At 35.8% G+C, this 23,701-nt stretch overlaps 1 protein-coding gene across 2 annotated transcripts in view; it reads left to right on the forward strand.

Annotated features, from left to right (window-relative positions):
- LOC148949658 (uncharacterized) overlaps positions 1 to 22,988 on the forward strand; it is a 145,321-nt gene extending 122,333 nt beyond the window's left edge. The window contains exon 5 of one of the 2 annotated variants that reach the window (XM_089093643.1): positions 20,428 to 22,986. In XM_089093643.1, the coding sequence (XP_088949769.1) occupies positions 20,428 to 20,621 (194 nt within the window). In that variant the 3' untranslated portion in view covers positions 20,622 to 22,986. Of the gene's footprint in view, positions 1 to 20,427 lie in introns of both variants that reach the window. The other variant, XM_089093644.1, reaches the window with a different exon arrangement.
- Positions 22,989 to 23,701: the final 713 nt, after the last annotated feature.

Genomic DNA, 23,701 nt, shown 5'->3' on the forward strand with positions numbered 1-23,701 from the left:
AAAATCAGCATAAAAATCTTATTCTTTTGATGTATCTATCGGTATCAAAATTCTGCTTTTTTAGTTTCGGTTACTATTGAGCCGGGTCGCTCCTTACTAACAGTTTGTTACCCCGAACTGTTTGAAAAAGGAGCATCCAATCGCGTGATCACTATCGGCTCCACGCTAAAAGCTCTAGATTTTTAGAAATCGTTCTCAGTTTCCTGTAATTTTTTAAACTTCACTCTGCTTCTTACTGTTCTGACAAACTGAACCCCCCCCCCCCCCAAAAAAAAGATCATGCGCTCATACCATTACCATTTAGTAAAAGAATTGTATGCGGACCTTTATTTTTTTTAAAGCCTGAAAAAAATTGTAATTTTGAGAGTTTTTTTTTTTTAATTTCTAAATATTTATTGAAAATAAGAAAAAAAATAGAAATTCGAAAAATGAAAAAAATCTAAATTTTTTTGAGAAAGTTCTCTCAACCCTGATTGATAATCGAAGACGGAAATGAGCTTTTGTCTTGAAGAACAATTCCTGTTTTTTGTACATATTTTACAAATTTTTGTATCCTTCAGGGGGCTATGACTTCTTAGTCCTCACCCCAGTAATTCACCGAATGTCTCGCCTATTTTATGCTGTAGCAAATTGGCTTGCCTCCCCCCCCCCCCCACCCACAAAAAAAAAATCGCTTATCTACCTGTGCATGAGTTTTTAATTTCCCAGGTCCCGGTCGATAACTTTCTATTGACTGCATACTTTACTCAATTGTCCATTTTTTGGGAAGAAGAGGAGGAGGGGGGGGGGTTATTGTCAAATTAGAAATACATTGTCTCAGAGACCGAAAACGTTGAACACTAACAGCAATAATTGAAAATGAATTCATTTTCAGCATTTTTATATTGATATTTTCAATATTTCATTTTCAACATTTTTAAATGAATTCATTTTCAAAATAGCCACATACGCTATTTGTAAAAGACAAATTTTTGGTTGGGTCCAAGACCAAACAATGCCAGTTTTAGGGCAGCAATGCCAGTTTTTGGCACATATTCAAGGAATTTTCGAATCCTTCCTGTGGCCGTAACATTTTTTCCTACTCCCTAACAATGTCCCTGCTATGAAAAACTTTTTTTTAGAATTCTGGGTATATTCTGTCATGTTTTGCTAATTTAAATACCACATATACACTACCCGCCTGTCTTTCTTCACACAAAAGGTAACTAGCGAAAGTGAAAATTAATGCCATCCTTCAGGGTATTAAATTTAGTTGAGTCACTGAAATACACTGGACTTGAACTGGTCCTGTAATTACTTTGCAGGGAGGTCATTATCAACCAGATTCAACTTAACACAAGTGATTTTTGCTTTTGTCCAATGCTTTTTTTTCTTCTTAAAAAATGCATGGATACACTTCATTGAAGTGTGGAAGTTACTTTCCAAATAGCCAACACTTCTTCTCAAAGGTTGGCTGAAAACCCTTAATCCTATGGCTAAATGTATGCTTCAGGATAAGTATGGACGCGGAAGTTTTTATTTTATCTTTGGGGGGGGGGCGGGGTAACTGAAAAAGTAACTCGCAGTGTGCTCGATAAAATTTAGCAAATATGGCGGCACTTTTAGACTACCGGGTGAAAATCGCAAGGCACAATCGAGTTTCGCACCTGATCAGGACCAATTATAAGAGTAACTAGTGCATATGTTACGCATGATTTTTTTGGGTACTTGTACATTACTCAGAACACACTCAAGTATTTTGATTTGCAAGATTTGACGAAAACCGGTTTAGCTATCTGTATTCGGAGACAATTAGCTTAGGCTCTGTGGAAAAACTACATTGCAGGTACACTTATTTGATAAATAGAGCTGGTATTTTGGTTAGGTATTTAATATAATGCATTCTGGGCGGCCTGCTTTACATAATTTTCTTCTGTAGTTCCCATAATTTTGTTAATAAATTATTACATTTTTATCATATTTTGGTATATTTCATGAGGATTAACCTGACTTCAATTCTTGGGTGTGTCCTGAATAATTAACAAGTACCTTTTTTTGGTTTTTATCTTTGGCATATAATTTTAATCAAATCAGAACACAAGCCTTGCAGGGCTCCATGGCTCTAAGAGGTGGCAGATTGTCGCATTCCATTGGATGCGGTCAAGGATCAAAGAGGTAGCGATTTCAATTCAGGAGAGGTCCCCTTTACCGACCGTGTTGTTAGAACCAACCAGTTGGTTCAAGGTCGAATTAAATGATGTTCATCCAAGATTTTGACTTGTCACACCTTTTTTTTTTATCTTTTCCTAAGTGAAGACAGTTCATTCATAAATAAATTCAAAATATGTAAGCCCAGTAAAGGTTACCTAAGGTTACCAAGGTAACCAAAAATAAGTGACAAGAACAAAAAAGAACGAAGAAAGGAGAAAAGGAAAAAAATCGCTCATTCTCTTTAATTCCCCATTCTCTCCCTCTTTTATTTTTCACTCTGGTTCAGTGAATCCTACTCCTTTTAAACCTTTATTTTCAATTTACCAGACGTTGGAAGTGGCTTGGCCACCTTGTGCTCTGTCTATCACTTTGCTTCACTGGAGTGTGCTGAAGCAGGGACGCTAATTGGGGGTGGCTAAGGCGCAGACTAATTGCCTCTAAAGTTTTGAAATGCCTTTTTTATTGTTGTCAGTGGAAATAAAAAGTGGATCTTAATAAAAAAAATACCTGCCACCATCATTTTTGTAAATCGAAGCCCCTCTGTTTAGGACGTGACGTCATATAATAGAAAGATCTTTCATTGTGATAGGTGTTCTAACCTAGAATACTATGTTTGCTTACTTTCATATTTATGGGACATTCATATCGAAATGGTTCTATAATTGCTACCTTAAATAAAAAAAAAAGTTTTTTTTAACTAAAAGCAAGGAGCGACATTAAAACTTAAAACGAAGAGAAATTATTCCGTGTATGACAGGGGCTGTCCCCTCCTCAACGCCTCGCTCTTTACGCTAAAGTTTGACTCTGTCTTATAACTTTATTTTTTAAAACAATAAAAACTTTAGCGTAAAGAGCTAGGCGTTGAGGAGGGGACAGCCCCTTTCATATACGGAATAATTTCTGTTTGTTTTAAGTTTTAATGTCGCTCCTTGCTTTTAGTTAAAAAACTTGTTTTTTTTATTTAATTTCTGATCGTTTTTTGGTTAATGCAGCTTTTATTTTGGCTCGCCGTCATTGAATAAGTAAAGCAAAATTTGCATATTAATTTTACTTTTCTTGTGCTAAATGGCTTTCCAATAAACCCAAACCAATACTATACAGAAATACCAATACAGAAATTATTCGTATATGAAAGGGGCTGTCCCCTCCTCAACGCCTCGCTCTTTACGCTAAATTTTTTTATTGTTTAAAAAAAAATAGAGTTGTGAGAATGTCAAACTTTAGCGTAAAAAGCGAGGCGTTGAGGAGGGGACAGCCCCTTTCATATACGGAATAATTTCTGTTCGTTTTAAGTTTTAACGTCGTTCCTTACTTTCAGTTAAAAAAACTTGTTTTTTTTATTTAATTTTTGAACGTTTTTGAATTAATACAGGTTTTGATTTTGGCTCACCGTACATGAATAATTACAACAAAATTATCATATTAATTTTACTTTTATTTGGTTAAATGGCTTTCTTGAAACTTGTTTAATTTTATTTACGAACGTTTTTATTAGCAATAAATATACGTAACTTACGAATTAACTTACGTAACGAACTTCCATATTCATATATTCTTAATACGTATATTAGGGAGTTCGCCCCCTGTTCAATACCTTACTCTTTAAGCTAAAGTTCGAATTTTGTTCCAATTCTTTAAAAATGACCCTTAATCACAAAGACCGTTAATTAGAATAAATAGCTCTTATGAAAGTACTAAAACATCTTTGGCTTAAAGAGTGAGGTATTGACTAGGGGGTGAACCCAATCATATACGTAATATTTTCTGTTCGTTTTAAGTTGTGATGTCGCTCCTTACTTTCAGTTGAAAAGCTTTTTTTTACAATTAATTTCTGGTCTTTTTTTAAAGAATGCTGGGAAATCAGGCACCCCCTTCATAACAATGTCCCTTCCCACATGAAACTTCCTTCATGGAAAGATCTTCCCACATATATAAAGATCTTCCTTACTTACAGTTCGTTACCACGAACTGTTTGATACATTATTAATATACGTTATTATTATACGTATATCCGTTAGACTAGATACAAACCCATGATCCTCTTCGTTTTTATTCTTTTTAATGCAAGCTCTACCAAAAGTGTGGGTAAACATGTTGAAAATAATTTTTTTTTATGTTGATCACGATCTTAAGCAATTAGTAGAGAGACATCCGCCTCGTGATAAGTGACTTGGAAAACTGGCGTGAAGGATAAAATGTGTAGGCCGTCAGTGAAAAATTTGCAATTTTTATGTTCATTTCAAACGTATGACTTTTGTGAATATTTTTTTTTTGAATTTTGCAATTTTACGAATATGGGGTTTTGTGAATTAAAACAGAGAATCAATAAACTGTTATAAGTGAAGACTCATAAATGGTACCATCTTTAAGAGCAAGGGGGTAGACAGAATTTTACATAGGGGGTCGCCAAAATTCTTTTTCTTGTTGAGGGAGTGTTAAACGTGAAGAGTACCTAAACTACCCCATTTTTAGGAATTAATTTGTTTAGGGGGCATATTTTATAGATATATTTTCAATCCCTTAGCATTCCATTCTAAGAGATTAGCACCCACTTACTAAGGGTATCATTGCTATCTCTAATTTTTCTTATTTGAATCGTAGCTGAGAATGAGTGCCATGCAATGTTTTTAGCAATTATATATATATATATATATATATATATATATATATATATATATATATATATATATATATATATATATATATATATATATATATATATATATATATATATATATATATATATATATATATATATATATATAGTGTGTGTGTGTGTGTGTTTGTGTGTGTTTGTGTGTATAACAGTGACCCCCAAACTTTTGAGTGACTGAGCAACTACACAGCTCACAAACCTTACTGAGAGCTACCCAGGGACACCATTTCACGAAATTCACGAGACAACCTATTCATGTACTTATTTGCAATGAATTTCACACTGAAAAATGAAATCTTTAAGATGTATGTTGGGCTGAGCGTTGCCTTCACTCATAAATCAACCTGAACCAAAATTGAGGATTATGCTTAGGAGACACAGTGTATATTTCATAGCTTAATGTGGGGGATTTGAATGAAAGGTCGCTTTAAAAACAATCAGTTCTACTCTACCAACAATTGTTGCAGTGTTTTGTTGTTATTAAGGTGACATGCCGAACTGTGCTACAATCGAAAACTTTTGAAATCTTATAGGTATTGATTCAATCGATTGCTAAGTCTGATAGAATTACAGTATAATCTCTGTGCTGTAAGGAGGTTATGTCTGGGTATTTAAGGGCCTGCCTCAAATGGAAATTAGTTTGTAATCACCCTGGGGGCAAGATGTTTTCCCAACAGGTCCCATTTTTTTGTGAATGATACCTCATCTGAAATGGTTCAACCAATTCCTTTCTCTTTGCCTTGAAGCTGCATGTTAAAGGTCTTCAGCTGTTCGGTTATGTCTGCAAGAAATGGAAAATCTGGGAGCGAAACCAGATCTTCTAGTTCAGGGAGTTGTTTTTTCAAAAATTTTAGCAAAGCAGGAAGCAGTTCTTTGAAACACTGCAAAAATGCAACGCTAATAACCTTATGTGTAAGCAATAGATCATCATACTGATATTCTAACTCTTTTATCTGATGTATGAACACGTCTTGAAGCGTGTGAGTTCTCTCTTTATTTACTGCGTTAATGATTGTTCTCAATTTTCATGCCTAAGAACTTTTCTACACAATAACTACAGGTATACTAGGTAGCCTAATGGTAAGACAAAAATTTTCGAAAGCAGTTAGTATAAATTTGCCGTGAACAAACGACGATAGGCTTGATAAAGTATCTGTCGGAATTATTCGAAACTGTAGCATTTTCTTGTCAGAACTGACGCTGTATGTATGATCTCGTCGTTTGTCGATGGCACATTTCTGCTGCAGTTGTCTTTACGACACAGAGCTTGCATGGATCCCTCCTCCCTTCTTCTACCCACTACTTACCTTAGTTAAGACGACGAACAGACAATTCAGCCGAACAGTGATCTGTCCACAGTAGAGAAAATATACAGTATCGACAAAGGTTATACTCTCCGTTAAAAAATGTGAAACTCATTTAAAACCACACAAAGAATATACACAGTATCGACAAAGGCTATACACAGAGAATATACACGGAGGCTATACACAGTGAATATACAGTATCGACAAAGGCTATACTCTCCGTAAAAAAAAAAAGTGAAACACATTTAAAACCACACAAAGAATATACACAGTATCGACAAAGGCTATACACAGAGAAAATACACAGAGGCTATACACAGAGAATATACAGTATCAACAAAGGCTATATTCTCCGTTAAAAAAAGTGAAACACATTTAAAACCACTCAAAGATTCATACTCCGCCTTGGCGCATGCGTGATTCTGATGTACATATCCCAGTATACCTATGGAAAATCCTGTTTTTGCCAGGCAGCAACTGAACTAAGCTTGTGACGTATTTGCTCGGACCCTATACGCGTGGTATAAAATGTGTATCATATCTGGAAAAAGAAGACGCCACAGTATACAGTGGATCTGTCCTCTATCTGTGGACGAGTGATTTCAAGCCGCGGCCTGCTTTACATGTAGCCATGTTTCTGGATCCCGCTCAGTGGTTCGACGTCCCTCTTCATGGCGTTCTACCAAGACTTGATCTGGCCTCCCATTTTTTCAGGAGAAAGGAAGCACTGCGTACTAGGAAAGCCATAGCATGATTTGATTTCTTATTCTGGTCCGATATTTCAGGGTGTTTTGTGGGAATGCTGTTTACCGATGGTTTTGGTTTGGTTTGGCGATCTACTAAAGATTTGGTTTTGGTTTGAAGTCTTGAAGTCCAAAAATTTGGTCTTTGTTTGGCGACCTACTATCGCAGGAGCTTTATTGGTTGCCAAACCCACAAACTCTTGTATTGGCATATTTTCAGAATTGATGAGCTTTTGCAAAAGTAAATAGATATTATGTCCTATAGTATTTCCTTGAAGTGGTACAACTTTCACCAGCTCTTTTTTTTTATTTGGAAATCGACAAAAGCCCCTCTTACAGAAAAAGGCACGCTGAGTTGTATCCACAATGCCAGCTGGAGGGAAAAAGAACTCCAACTCGAACCCTGGCAAGAACTTTCTTGGATTTAAAAATGGCAGTATAGTCCCAGCCTATATTAGCATAACATAAACAATCTCAACCATAAACCCTACCTTGAAATCTACAACACAAAATCAAAGAAACAAGTACAGAATACTATTTTAATGGTTAACTATTTCCAAGGCTGGGACTTGGAAATTGTTATCAATCAAGAATCGCACATGACTCAGTTCATGTAAACTGATGACTCAGTTCGTGAGTCATCGGTCTGATATGAATAGCGCAAGTTAGATTAGCCAACCCAAGCGATATGTCAAGAATTTCCCTTTGAGCTACCAGTAGCACGCGATTGACTCTTTGTCGATCCCTGGTTTCATTGGCACCAATTCACAAAAATTATGGAAGGGGGTGCAAAATGTATTTTATTTCAAAATCTAGGAGAGGAATTTTTTTCGATTATATTCAGTGGAAGCACCAAAGCAAGGATGTTTTTCAACAAAAATAACAAAATAAGAGTGTTTTCGAAATGAGAGGAGAATCTACGGGGTAAGGGTAAAAAAAACTAGGGGAGGCAAGTGTTTAACTGCCCCCTCCTCCCCTCTTCCAATTGACACCACTGTCTGGTTTGAAGCTTTAAATACATGCAGCATTCAAAGGTCATTTTCATACTTATTGGACACATTCAGCTTCATTTATTTTCCAATCATTAATACATAACATCTCTCTGTGTACACCTTGGGTAACCACAGAGGGTTGGGGAAGATTGAGCATTTGATTGCCTTTTCCCTTTAGGGCTAACAAAAAATGAACAATAAAAACTGTTTAATTTATGTTATTCATAATCATTTTCCAAAACTCTATGCCCTTTTCTTCCACATAAAATAGCTTGCCCCATGGGGTATTTTTATGAGTACAAATGTTGGTTCCATTGGGACATATCTCTGGAATAGACGTAGACGTACGGCCCTCCAAAGGTAAAAGTACGTATATGCACAATTTTTCACTTCTCGACTTAATGCCACCACCATACTAAAAAAAATGTGCTGAATCGAATGGTATATGTAAGAAGGCTCTAGTCCAAATATTAACGGAAATAGCATATGGATAAAGTACGTATCTGAAAAATTTCTGGGCGCATCCAAAGGTAAAAGTACGTCTCTGTGTAGATACGTACTTTCACCCTTGGTACGTACTTTTGCCTTTGGCCGGCACATTAAAATGAGAAAGGAAACCAAAGGTCAAAGTACGTATATGTCATGATTCAGCACAATCATCATTGTTTGTTTACCAGAGCAGAGCTGAACAACCAGCAACTCTGAGCTATTAAAGAGTACTGGCATAGAATGTCAAGAGGCTTTCTAAATTTACAGAGAGCGTTGGTTATACAAAAGGAAAGAGATTTAAGGTAAGAAAATTTTGCTTCATACTATTTTGGAACCTTTTCTCCAAGTAGGCCTAAACCCTCTGGTAAAACCCCATCTGTACTACCAGGTAGGTACAACAGACCCGCTACAACCAGTTTACACAGCTAGCTATGTAGCTGTCGAATTAGTACAGGAGAGCAGCGTCATACCAAATTACCAACCAACCACCTAAAGCCATTTTTTTAGTATTGCCTACAAACATGACTTACCTTTGAAATAAAATAAAAAACAAGGGATGCATCAAAATAACCCCTAGAACCTTCTCTGTCATCTGAGATAATCAGGGATTAGTTTGGTCAACTATTACAACATTGAGAAAAAATTGAGGGCCTCTAAATATTGCTTACCTTAGAAACAAAAAAAATGTATCAAAATAGCCCTAGAACCCCCTCTTTCATCTGAGATAATCAAGGTTGATAACAAGTTCTTAGAATTCCAATTTTTCAGGACATTGGCATGTCAAGCAAGTACAAATGAGGCATCAACTTCAAATACCGACTTGCCATCTTCCAGTGAAGAGCAACGAGGAGCTAGTTCCTGTTCCCCCCCAGAAATCATCCAGATAAATCAAACAACAGACATATCACCCAATTTTTCTGGACATTCTCGATCAAGGGACACCACTGATGGAGAAGCTAAAACTAAGGCACAGTTAAAACACTGTGCTGATGAAGAATTCGAAAAAGAAGATTTAAGTAGAGGTGATAGTGATGAGTCTGATATTGACTGGGAGGACGTTGAAGGGACATTTGGGTCTTCTGATGACGAAAGGCAGACAACTTTGAAGAAGAGGAGAAAGCTCTTTACAGATTTAGTTCCTCTTTCGGTCAGTAATGATCTTACATCAGATCATCCAGAGTACAATCTGATCCATTTTCCTACCGATCCTTTCCTGCCCTTGGAAGATTCGGCTTCGGATGCAGCAGCTTATGAGACCCAAGATGACCAGCTAAATTTGGACAATCAACCATCTAATGAAAGCAACAATGCTGTTTGTGAACCTGATTCCTCAGACCATGTCATGTGTGTAATTGACGCTGTAGCAGCAAGGTCTGTGGGACAAGATAGAGAAAATAGACGTGAAGAAAATGGTGGAGGAGAAGGAAGGTCTATTGTTGACCTTACTCCAAAACTAGTTCGCTCAGAAAAAGATAAATTTGAAAGAGATGTTAAGAAGTATCCATTTCCTGACGAACCTGGCTGTAAATCTAACAAATGTACAAACTCATGTTTGAAGTTTTCCAGTGTAGAATTCAGGAAAATTTATGACACATGTTGGAGCAAAGAATATAAATCAAGACAAATGTGGCTCGCTTCTTTGCTGACATTCCTACCAGTTAAAAGAAGGACTATTGCCCCAGAAGCTGCGTGTAGAAAAAAACTACAGTTAGGTACAGCCTTCCCAGAAATTCGAATGACGACCCCACACTTACCCCAAAAGTTGAAAACTTGCCAGTTTGCAAGTCTACATTCCTTGGTTGTCTAGGATTAGGCAAGAATGACAGAGTGATTTTTACAATCAAGTCAAAAATTGAAAGGGATGCTCTTGGGAATGAGCTCAAGGACGGAAGGGGCCATAAAGTGGCAGGGCCACCAAACAAAGTTGATCGAAGCCTTGTGATGCAGCACATTGAAAGCTTTCAGCCAGCAATTCCACACTATCGTCGAGCTCACGCTCCAAATGTTCGGTACCTTTCTCGTGATTTGAGCTACAAATTTATGGCAGAAGACTTTAATGAAAAATATCCAGCAAATAAAATCTGTGATGAGACATATAGGAAGATTCTTAATGGTATGAAAGTATCATTGTGCATGCCCCAAAGTGACAGCTGTGACATTTGCACACTATTAAAAGAGAAAGTAGGGGCTGCGAGAACTCCTGGTACAAATGGTGAGGCAACCGAGAAAGAGACTGAACTGTACAGAAAGCACATAGATCTTGTTGAACAGGTTTCAAAAGCATTTTCTGAAGATAAGCAGAAATACGAAAAAGATTCAACTACCATGTTGTTCACCGTGGACCTACAAAAAGTGTTATTGCTTCCCATCATGCACAGCAGAAAGGAGGCCTTTTTTCTATCAAGACTCGTGTGTTTTAATGAGACGTTTGCCCCCGTTAAGGCCACCCAACAAAACCAGAACCTTTGCGTTGTTTGGAACGAATCTCGACAAGGACGTGATGCACCTGATATAGGTAGTGCCTTCCACAAGGTCTTAAAGATGAATAGGGATATCTTGCACTTCATTTTTTATACTGACAATTGCTGTGCCCAGAACAAAAATTGGACAATTTTTAGTGAATTTGTACTGATAGTCAACAGTGAAGGAGGACCTGAAACGATTCGTATCAAGTATCTAGTGAAAGGCCATACGCACATGGGGGCTGACTCCATACACGGATCGATTGAGTCTCGAATTCGAAAAAGGGATGTTCTTGACTTTGAGGATTTGTGCGACACCATAGAAAAAAGTAGAAAATTCACGAAAGCCGTGAAAATGGACATAGAAGACTTTTGCCAGTGGAAAAGCTTAAAAGCTCCTGGCATCGTCATGAAGAACTTGGGCGTGACCATTGATGAGTTCAGTGAGGTCTGTTTTAAGAAGGGAAAAACAGAACTGTTCTATAAAACTAGCCCTGAGGGTGAAGAAAAGAGTCTAAGTTTTGTGCCAAAAAAACTGGTTAGTACAATCAAAGAGGCAAAGTATCCTTTGCCAGATCCGATTCTTGGCGCAAGGGGGGTAAAGCCAGAAAAGAAAAAGGCCATCTTAGAAAAACTTGTACCTTTTATGAATGAGAATCGCCGTACATTTTGGCGCACTATGCCTTCATCAACAGCTTCTGTCGATTTGCTGAAGCACGGCTGTGTTTCTTAGCTGCCTGCAGTATTTCAGTGATTTCTTTTTATTTTTTTTATTTTTTAACTTCTAATTATTTGAATAAAAAAATGACTTGTTGTACATGCTTCATACGTGGTTTTACCTTCGGTATACGTCATAGATACGGGGTTTTGGGCAGAGTAAAAGTGCGTTTTATGTTTTATACAGACTTTTACCTTTGGGACTTCATTCGAATTCGAGTCTCGAGTCAAAGGTAAAAGTACGTATATGTCATATACGCACTTTTACCTTTTGAGAGCGCCTCTTTATATGAGTAACGGTCCAATGGTAAAAGTACGTATCTACTGTTTCAGGCTTCGGGGCAGTAATAATAGAAAATTTTACTTAAAAATATGAAATCCCCATATTTGTTTACCTATTTAACTAATTTCCAGAATTAGCCAGTGTCCAGTTTCACCGTAAACCGTATTTGAAATTCTCAAAAGTACTCAAACTTTGAGCCGTGATTTATCGAAATAATGAAAAGTGTAGATACGTACTTTTACCTTTGGAGGGCCGCGTAGATGTTGGGGGTTCTTTGTGTATGCGCATTTACGTCTCGAAACTCCTTTAATTTTTTCCAATTTTTCAATGGTTCGTTAAGCTATGAAAATTTCACGATTTCCTAGTGAAATTAAAAAAATATTTTTTAATAAATTCTTAAACTTCATAGACTTCACGTTTTCTTTCTCTCTATTTTTTTTTAAATTATTTGTGCCATTCTCCTTGAGCTACATCCCCTCGCACCTGCACTTGCCTACGACTTCCTGGGTCGTGATATGGTACACCAAAATTTGTAAACTGATTCAGTGAAGATCTGTTTGATTGTTAAGTAGATGCCAACGTTTTTTTTTTTTTTTTTTAATTACATATTTTTCTTCAATCTCTTCGTCCCTCTCTCAACGAGTATGTCAGGTTTTTTTCATCCTCCTCTAAGAAAAATCAAAGTTATCCTCATGCAGAGGCGGCTTTAGAAGTGGGACAGAGGGAGCACTTGTCCCGAGCAGAGGAATTTTAGGGGCTCAAAATTTCAAATAAATAATCTAACGGTTAAAATCATTTTGTGATTTTGAAACTTTATCTCTATTAAAATAAAGTAAAGGGTGCAGTTAATAAATGAAAATAATTAATGAAACAGCTATTGATTAATAGACTCAGAATAATGTAAACAATAATAAAATAATGATAATTAAAATATTTAAGTTAAAATAATCAATATTATTCAAAAACTGAAAAAATATGAAACATAAATTACTATCTTATTTATAAACTGAAAGCAATTGTGCTAATAAATGAATTTTTTTGGTGAATGAAAATTTTTTGGGCCTGAAAATTTTGTGGGAGACATGGGAGGGGGCGCTAATCAAGATTTGCCCTGGATGCAAGAGAAGCCAGAACCGTCAATATCCTCATGCTCAATATGCTTTTATTTTGAACTTTTCACTGTTTCCTAGAACTTGAATTTCTAACAAAAGAAAATTAAATAATCACAAGAAGTGCACTTAAAGAACAATACAACTTCTCTTAATCCATGGGGTTTTTTATTGTCTAAAACAAAAATATTATGTCGTTTGTGCATTGTAATACAGTACAGTCTCACTTGTTTATTTATCTCAACACCCTGTTTTGTAAAAGACCATAAAACTTTGAGTTTCAATTTAAACATCCATTAATTATAGACATGGTCAGACTTTCTATTGTTTTTTTTTTGTTTTTTTTTCTTTTCTCTTATAGTACGAGTAAAAGCCAAAGTATGGTTGAGATTCCGAAAAACTTGATAATGTAAATTAACGTTTATTTTCAAACATTGCCCAAATTTTACGAATCGAAGCTGGGACATAAAGCAGTAATCTGTTTTACGGAGAGTATTATGTGGGGGAGGGCCTTTTTTTTAAAGGATAACTTAAAATTCAGACCCTATTTTAAAATATAACAAGCTATTTGTGACTAATATTTTTACAAAATTGAATGTGAAAAAAAATGCACAGCATGAGGTTTTATATATAATATGATATAAGCACTGACATTCATATGTAGCTTCTCAAGCCTTACCGAAATTTAACCAGTTGGATTTTCTCAGTGTCTCTTATGGAATGTTTAGAAGATCATTTGCTAGTCGTTCTTCTAGTTTTTTCAAATTGTTTTCGTTAAGTAAGCTTGATCCTTAACCATTTTCGGAAAAAAGAAACCCAAGACGTAATGGCTTCTAGCCAGCCAGTCAATTACACCAAGTTGACTTAACAGACCTAACAAGTTGACCTGAGTCATTGATGTACATTAACAGTAAATTACGCAGGAGCTCCTTCCTCTATGAGAATCAAATTACAATATTCTCTGAGGTCTTGGCAATTGTCCAGATTTTTAATATCAAAATGGTGAGGTACCTTTCGGAATTCATTGTATCACGAAAGAAAAAGGCTCCGTAATGCTATTTGAAGTTGTTCCACACCATCCTGTTATCCTAGCTTTATTATCCTGATATCCACGGGTTGACAGCTCGAATGGCGATCAAACCCATGGTATGTTCTGCTAGAGCACCACGGAAAAAAATAGCGATGGAACTTTAGGCTCTGCTCATTTTCTACCAGCCTCTTCAGTATTCCAGGGCAAATTGAGTGACTTGATGCTAAGCTGCATGATTTGATGATGTTAACTAACTTGATTGATTGACTCAGTTGCTTGACTTGAAATGACCTAATCCCAAGCTGCTTGATTTAACAATGCTAACTAACGTTACTAATGCTTCAGCTTTCTTTGCTTATTTTATAAGCGTTCTTGAAGAATAATCGAACAGATATTCTCTACACTGAAACGTCACCTCAACGATGATAGGTTAACAATAAGCCTACCTAAAAGTGTTGAAATGAGAGTGTCGTTTTTAAAGCGTTAATTACCATCTGTTAAAAAGTATTGACCTAAAATTAAAGACAAGGTTAAAATAAGGTGCTGCCACCTATTCATTCGACCAGTCTGCCACTTGTCTTCATTTTTACCATACTTGACAAATAATTTAGTTGTTGTTTTAGGGTTCTATTGTAGTACGAGAAGCTTCATAAAGTATTTGTCGCAATTATTGGAAAATGTAGCATTTTCGTGTTAGAACTGACACTGTATGTAGGATCTCGTCGTTTGTCGATGGCAAATTTCTGCTTCAGTTGTCGTTACGACACAGAGCTTGCATGGATCCCTTCTCCCTTCTTCTACCTTTTACTTACCTAAGTTAAGACGACGCACACACCATTCAGCCCAACTGTGATCTGTCCACAGTAGAGAGAATATACAGTATCGACAAAGGTAATACTCTCCGTTAAAAAAAGTGAAACACATTTAAAACCAAACAAAGATTCATACTCCGCCTTGGCGCATGCGTGATTCTGATGTACATATCACAGTATACCTATGGAAAATCCTGTTTTTGCCAGGCAGCAACTGAACTAAGCTTGTGACGTATTTGCTCAGACCCTATACGCGTGGTATGAAATATGTATCATATCTGGAAAAAAAGACGCCACAGTATACAGTGGATCTGTCCTCTATCTGTGGACGAGTGATTTCAAGCCGCGGCCTGCTCCACATGTAGCCATGTTTCTGGAGCCCGCTTAGTGGTTCGACGTCCCTCTTCATGGCGTTCTACCATGACTTGATTTGGCCTCCCGTTTTTTCAGGAGAAAGGAAGCACTGTGTACTAGGAACGCCATAACATGATTTGATTTCTTATTCTCGTCCGATATTTCAGGGTGTTTCGTGGGAATGCTGTTTACCGATGGTTTTGGTTTGGTTTGGCAATCTACTAAAGATTTGGTTTGGTTTGAAGTCTTGAAGTCCAAAATTTTGGTCTTTGTTTGGCGACCTACTATCGCAGAAGCTTTATTGGTTGCCAAACCCACAAACTTTTGTATTGGCATATTTTCAGAATTGATGAGCTTTTGCAAAAGTAAATAAATATTATGTCCTATAGTATTTCCTTGAAGTGGTACAACTTTCACCAGCTCTTTTTTTTATTTGTAAATCGGCAAAAGCCCCTCTTACAGAAGAAGGCACGCTGAGTTGTATCCACAATGTCAGCTGGAGGGTAAAAGAACTGTAAAATTGTCAGTTTTAAGTAGCGGAACTACAATTACAATTCATTGGTTCAGTTCTTTGTTATAACTGTATGGTCACACAGTTGCATTGATTGAATACCTGAATAGTCCCACTGATGAAATTCTGTTTCAAAGTAGAAATCTGTTAGAAAGTAAGCCTACACATTTTGTTATTTCCCTGGGTAAAAAGTAGTATGTTTCCCATTAAAAATGAAAAAAAAAAGTTTTTCGTTGTTTTACTGCAACCCGCCATTACTAGAACAAAAACGTCAGTCCAAAAAATGCTTAAAACATAAGAGAAATAAAATAGCATCAATCAAGTTCACACACTAAATGACACCACATGCTACATATACACATGCTACACCACATGAATGGACATCGAGTGGCAGATACGAAGATACTGATTTTAGACCTTATTTACTAGAACTTATAACTTGAATTCAAATAGATCTTTTTGCATTAAACAGACCTTACTTGACACCAAATATAGCGCAGCTCTAACTCCAACTCGAACCCTGGTAAGAACTTTCTTGGATTTAAAAATGGCAGCATAGTCCCAGCCTATATTAGCATAACATAAACAATCTCAACCATAAACCCTACCTTGAAATCTACAACACAAAATCAAAGAAACAAGTACAGAATACTATTTTAATGGTTAACTATTTCCAAGGCTGGGACTTGCAAATAGTTATCAATTAAGAATCGCACATGACTCAGTTCATGTAAACTGATGACTCAGTTCGTGAGTCATCGGTCTGATATGAATAGCGCAAGTTAGATTAGCCAACCCAAGCGATGTGTCAAGAATTTCCCTTTGAGCCACCAGTAGCACGCGATTGACTCTTTGTCGATCCCTGGTTTCATTGGCACCAATTCACAAAAATTATGGAAGGGGGTGCAAAATGTATTTTATTTCAAAATCTAGGAGAGGAATTTTTTTCGATTATATTCAGTGGAAGCACCAAAGCAAGGATGTTTTCAACAAAAATAACAAAAAAAGAGTGTTTTCGAAATGAGAGGAGAATCTACGGGGTAAGGGTAAAAAAACTAGGGGAGGCAAGTGTTTAACTGCCCCCTCCTCCCCTCTCCCAATTGACACCACCGTCTGGTTTGAAGCTTTAAATACATGCAGCATTCAAAGGTCCTTTTCATACTTATTGGACACATTCAGCTTCATTTATTTTCCAATCATTAATACATAACATCTCTCTGTGTACACCTTGGGTAACCACAGAGGGTTGGGGAAGATTGAGCATTTGATTGCCTTTTCCCTTTAGGGCTAACAAAAAAAGAACAATAAAAACTGTTTAATCTATGTTATTCATAATCATTTTCTAAAACTCTATACCTTTTTCTTCCACATAAAATAGCTTGCCCCATGGGGTATTTTTATGAGTACAAATGTTGGTTCCATTGGGACATATCTCTGGAATAAACGTAGACGTAGATGTTGGGGGTTCTTTGTGTATGCGCATTTACGTCTCGAAACTCCTTTAATTTTTTCCAGTTTTTCAATGGTTCGTTAAGCTATGAAAATTTCACGATTTCCTAGTGAAATTAAAATTTTTTTTAATAAATTCTTAAACTTCATAGACTTCACGTTTTCTTTCTCTCTATTTTTTTTAAAATTATTTGGGCCATTCTCCTTGAGCTACCTGCCCTCGCACCTGCACTTGCCTACGACTTCCTGGGTCGTGATATGGTACACCAAAATTTGTAAACTGATTCAGTGAATATCTGTTTGATTGTTAAGTAGATGCCAACGTTTTTTTTTTTTTTTTTAATTACATATTTTTCTTCAATCTCTTCGTCCCTCTCTCAACGAGGGTGTCAGGTTTTTTTCATCCTCCTCTAAGAAAAATCAAAGTTATCCTCATGCAGAGGCGGCTTTAGAAGTGGGACAGAGGGAGCACTTGTCCCGAGCAGAGGAATTTTAGGGGCTCAAAATTTCAAATAAATAATCTAACGGTTAAAATCATTTTGTGATTTAATTTTTATTAAAATGAAGTAGAGGGCGCAATTAATAAATGAAAATAATTAATGAATCAGCTATTGATTAATAAACTCAGAATAATGTAAACAATAATAAAATAATGATAATTATAATATTTAAGTAAAATTAATCAATATTATTCAAAAACTGAAAGAAAATGAAACATAAATTACTAATTTATTTATAAACTGAAAGCAATTGTGCTAATAAATGAATTTTTGGTAAATAAAAATTTTTGGGCCTGAAAATTTTGTGGGAGACATGGGAGGGGGGGCTAATCAAGATTTGCCCTGGATGCAAGAGAAGCCAGAACCGTCAATATCCTCATGTTGAATTTGCTTTTATTTTGAACTTTTCACTGTTTCCTAGAACTTGAATTTCTAACAAAAGAAAATTAAATAATCACAAGAAGTGCACTTAAAGAACAATACAACTTCTCTTAATCCATGGGGTTTTTTATTGTCTAAAACAAAAATATTATGTCGTTTGTGCATTGTAATACAGTACAGTCTCACTTGTTTATTTATCTCAACACCCTGTTTTGTAAAAGACCATAAAAATTTGAGTTTAAATTTAAAAATCAATTAATTCTAGACATGGTCAGACTTTCTATTGTTTTTTTTTTTTTTTTTTTTTTTTTTTTCTCTTATAGTGCGAGTAAAAGCCAAAGTATGGTTGAGATTCCGAAAAACTTGATAATGTAAATTAACGTTTATTTTCAAATATTGCCCAAATTTTACGAATCGAAGCTGGGACATAAAACAGTAATCTCTTTTACGGAGAGTATTATGTGGGGGAGGGCCTTTTTTTTAAAAGGATAACTTAAAATTCAGACCCTATTTTAAAATATAACAAGCTATTTGTGACTAATATTTTTACAAAATTGAATGTGAAAAAAAATGCACAGCATGAGGTTTTATATATAATGTGATGTAAGCACTGACATTCATATGTAGCTTCCCAAGCCTTACCGAAATTTAGCCAGTTGGATTTTCTCAGTGTCTCTTATGGAATGTTTAGAAGATCCTTTGCTAGTCGTTCTTCTAGTTTTTTCAAATTATTTTCGTTAAGTAAGCTTGATCCTTATCCATTTTCGCAAAAAAGAAATCCAAGACGTAATGGCTTCTAGCCAGCCAGTCAATTACACCAAGTTGACTTAACAGACCTAACAAGTTGACCTGAGTCATTGATGTACATTAACAGTAAATTACGCAGGAGCTCCTTCCTCTATGAGAATCAAATTACAATATTCTCTGAGGTATTGGCAATTGTCCAGATTTTTAATATCAAAATGGTGAGGTACCTTTCGGAATTCATTGTATCACGAAAGAAAAAGGCTCCGTAATGCTATTTGAAGTTGTTCCACACCATCCTGTTATCCTAGCTTTATTATCCTGATATCCACGGGTTGACAGCTCGAATGGCGATCAAACCCATGGTATGTTCTGCTAGAGCACCACGGAAAAAAAAATAGTGATGGAACTTTAGGGTCTGCTCATTTTCTACCAGCCTCTTCAGTATTCCAGGGCAAATTGAGTGACTTGATGCTAAGCTGCATGATTTGATGATGTTAACTAACTTGATTGATTGGCTCAGTTGCTTGACTTGAAATGACCTAATCCCAAGCTGCTTGATTTAACAATGCTAACTAACGTTACTAATGCTTCAGCTTTCTTTTCTTATTTTATAAGCGTTCTTGAAGAATAATCGAACAGATATTCTCTACACTGAAACGTCACCTCAACGATGGTAGGTTAACAATAAGCCTACCTAAAAGTGTTGCAATGAGAGTGTCGTTTTTAAAGCGTTAATTACCATCTGTTAAAAAGTATTGACCTCAAATTAAGGACAAGGTTAAAATAAGCTGCTGCCACCTATTCATTCGACCAGTCTGCCACTTGTCTTCATTTTTACCATACTTGACAAATAATTTAGTTGTTGTTTTAGGGTTCTATTGTAGACTGACCCATTGTAGATGAAGTTGGTGACATTAATTTTATATTGAAACGCGAAAGAAGGGATATAAGATAGCGTGTTTCATTTTTCAATTTTGTTGAATAAGAGATTTCTTCATTTACCTTTTCAGAAAAAGCTGGCCATGTGGCATTAAGTCGGGTAAACAATCATGGAACCCCAAGTAGGGTGGTTCTGGTCCAACTCTAAGAAGACACGTATTAAATGGTCGTCAGTTTTGACTGCACTTGGTTAACTTCACCCAAATAGGGCAAATGAAGACGTAGCTCTGCTCTCTCTCTGAGCAGAAATCTACGTACTAGTGGATCCTAACTCAGTAGCATCTAATTGAAGTCATGCCTTCTTTACACGAAACGAAAACTGAGAAAAACAGGTATAATATTTCAAATAAGAAAGTGGTAAATAACAAAAAAAAACTTTTTTTTCACTAATAATAAAAGTCCGACAATCAGTTTTACGTCCGGAAATCTTTATCAGCGGGGAAAAAATGAAACTAACTTAAATAAAACATATAAAGAACAGAAAAGAAACACAAGCGATAAAAAACTCACATCTTAATAATGTCCAATATAAAACGTTCACCATGCAATAGCACCAAATATTCATGATATTTTCAATAACATTTTTAAAAAAAGTTATTTTTCTATTGTCTTATTTGAAATATTATAGCCGTTTTACTATATTTTATTTGTTATATTTGTAAATAGAAAGGCAGTGTAGTCTAAAAATTTTTTGCATTTTGAATTAAATTAAATTTTTATTGTTAAGAAAATATTTTTTTTTATGTTTCCTTTTAGGCTCAAGCACCGAATCAGCAATGTCTCCAATACCAACAGATAATTATAGACGGGGGTTCGCCCATGGCGCAGCGCCCAGACGCCCAACAGGGACAGAATATTTACAAAGGATACCTAGTGGTGTTTTGAGGCAATACCCAAATGGCTATAGGTCAATGGTATATACTCCAGAACCCATACCCACTGTGCAATAATATTTGTGTATTATCTTAGTTCAGCGCGGCCAACCTTGAAATGCAGGGAGAAACCCCTGGTTAGCAAAAGAGATACACGATATGGAGGTTTCACTACCATTTTGGCGATAAAATGGGCCAACAAGTGGCCATTTCAAGTGGTGGTTTTATGCCCCATTTTGAAGATACATTTTCTCTTCGACATGGTGATTCTGCTAAATTTTTGGCAATAAGGCCATCTCATGTTGCAATCAAAATTAGTTATGGTTAAATTATCCTCTCAACACCGCAGGCCACTTGGATTCAGTGGAGGAACCAGGGGGGTGAGGGGGGCTTTTGGAATGAATGCTATAGTAGGTCATTCAGACGCATATATTTTTCGCCAAAAATCTGAAAGGTATGAAAGGAAAATTGTTCAGACAAGCAGAATATGCATTTGAAATAAAATAAAGGATTACTTAATTCTAAATTAAAAGCAGGTAATAAATAAATTTAAAGTGATAATTATATTCTGGTAAATTTCTTATTTGGGGCTTTTGTGTATTTTAGCTGTACATTGCGTATCATCATATCGTATTTAAGACACTCGTACTATACCTTTTCCCATGAAATTAAAGTAACTATAAAGAGTTAAAATTTATTTGTGAAAATATAGATGCTTTAAAAATACGAAATTTGGTACCTTCTTATAAGAAGAAGATGAACTTATGTTAGATGAAATTTCACATCGGACCTTGAAGAACAAAAAACAGAAAAATTATTTTTCAAAGACCCTTTTGTCCTTAAGGGACAACATCTGAGCAGGCGCATACGAAGTAATTTTTTTCAGAGTGGTGACAATAATTAAAAAAAATAATCTTATAATTCGAATAAAAAGTGCCCAGAAATTTGGTAAAGTTTTTGAATTTGGGAGTTTTATAATGGCCCAAAAGCGAATTATAAAAAAAAAAAAAAAAAAAAAAAATGACCCTGCTTCTACTGCTATAATCAAATTAACTCAATAAATTTGATTTACTTTGGTCTTGATTACGCTTTTCAGCGATTTCCTCGAACATTATTCATTTGATAAAGTTACTGATTTACAATTAAGGAAAATATTCAGATACACAGGTTGTTTAGTCATGAGGGTAATAACTTGAATTTAGCGCTAAAACAACTAGCCAGGGGCACTTTCCACTTGCAGGCTGGATTAGCTTTCTAAGTCTAATTAATTCATACCAAACGAAGATATCGATCAGCAGCTTTCCTTCGATCGCGAGTATCAATAGAAAGCTTTGAATAACCGCTGATTAAGACGTGGATATTTTTTATGGAACACATGTGAAGATAGATGGCAATACTTTTTACTTATTATAGATGGCTCGATATGGTTTTCAGTTTTCACTCATTTCGTGCATAGCACGTCATGCGTTTTCCTTAGTTTTGGGATAAAAGAAAGAAATGACGCAACTAAATATAACAAAAAACATAAAATAATCTTATAAAATATGTTATTACTTGATGTTTTTATCGGATTCAGTTTTTTTCGCTTTGTCTTCGTTTTCGTCCTGACAAATCCTGTTATTTCTCAAAAGGGTGTTTGATAATCTTTATTAAGAGAGTGTTCTTTGAATAAAGGAGTACAAGAGTAACAGTACAAGAGTAACAAATGAGTACATATGTTGCTCAATGGCTTCGATCTACAAAAATGTATGGTGGGAGGGAGGGGGTTGGGTTAAATGTATTTTTTCAATGTCTAGGGTGTGCAAATTTGTGCGTTTTTTAAATTTTTATTCAATGAAAATAATTTAAAAAAATGCACTTTTAATGAAAATACACCATTAAAAGGCATTTCTTTTATTTATAGGGAGGAGGAGAAGAAAAGCTAGGGTGTTGAAAGCCTCCCCCATCCCCAATTGACGCCACTGTTGTTGATATTGAAAGTTGGTTAAATAAAGATTAGCATATACTGTTTTACACTTGGATATTTGATGATATTGATGTTATTGTAGTAGAAGTCTGTACATAATATTTCATTCATTTTTTTTTTATTATTGTAAATTTTAAGATTCATAATAGATTATTGCTTATTATCATATTTCGGGAATTATTCAAAAACAAAATAATCGAATTCTGTTAATGTGCCACGCATAAAAAACGGTGCTATTTTTTATATTTGCTTGCTGTGTTCTAAAATTCGGTTGTTGAATTTTCAATAATATTATAATTTTCTAATAGTGTTGATTGTATTTCTTGTTAATGTGTTTGGAGTCAATACAATAAAAGCCAAAAACTATTATTTTTAGACTTTGTTTTTACTAGATTTTGGTTGTGAAATTTCAAAAAGTGCTATGTTAACCGACATAAAATTTGGCTTTTTGGCTGGAAATCCGAAAAATTCATTTCATTCAGTGATGAACGGAGTATAAGAAAAAAAAAGAAAAAAAGAAGAAGAAAAGAAAAAGCAAAAGAAAAAGACGGATAATGACAAATAAAACGAAATTAAAACTCATAGAACAATCGCACAAGCATAGTAATAAACCAGAAAATGACAGCACAAGCCAATAAAACAAGCACATAGAGAAGCACGAATAAAACAACTTACTTACTTAGTTATTTAGGTCCTCCGGAGCCATCTGGGGCGCATAGGGCATCGACGAAGCCTCGGTAAACGTTACGTATTGGCGCTGTGGCAAGTACATCTTCCCACTGAGGTTGTAGTGATGTGTGAGCGCTGCGGAGATCACGATCGTATGTGCGTCTGAGCGTGTTTCTCGGTCTTCCCCTCTAACGACGCCCACACGGCTGCCAATGTTGAACCTGGTTCGGGATTCTTAAGTCCTCCATCCGAAGGACGTGGCCAAGATAGCTCCATCTCTTCTTCTTAATCACTTCAGTAATAAGCGGCTGGCCAGTTCTTTTGCGGACCTCAAATGTTGCTGACTCTTTGACGCCAACCGATAATTCAGTACGCGTCTCAAGCGCATATTTTCGAAAGCTGTGAGTCTTTTTTCTGTCCCAACATCTAGTTTCCAGCACTCACTGGCATACAATAGCACGGACAAAACGTTGCTATTAAGAAGTCGCAGCCTTAGTGCAAGCGAGTACTTCTTTGATTTCCA

The sequence above is a fragment of the Artemia sp. Qi Xiang Cuo genome, chromosome 8 (assembly GCF_049724085.1).
Source record: "Artemia sp. Qi Xiang Cuo chromosome 8, ASM4972408v1, whole genome shotgun sequence".
NCBI lineage: Eukaryota > Metazoa > Arthropoda > Branchiopoda > Anostraca > Artemiidae > Artemia > Artemia sp. Qi Xiang Cuo.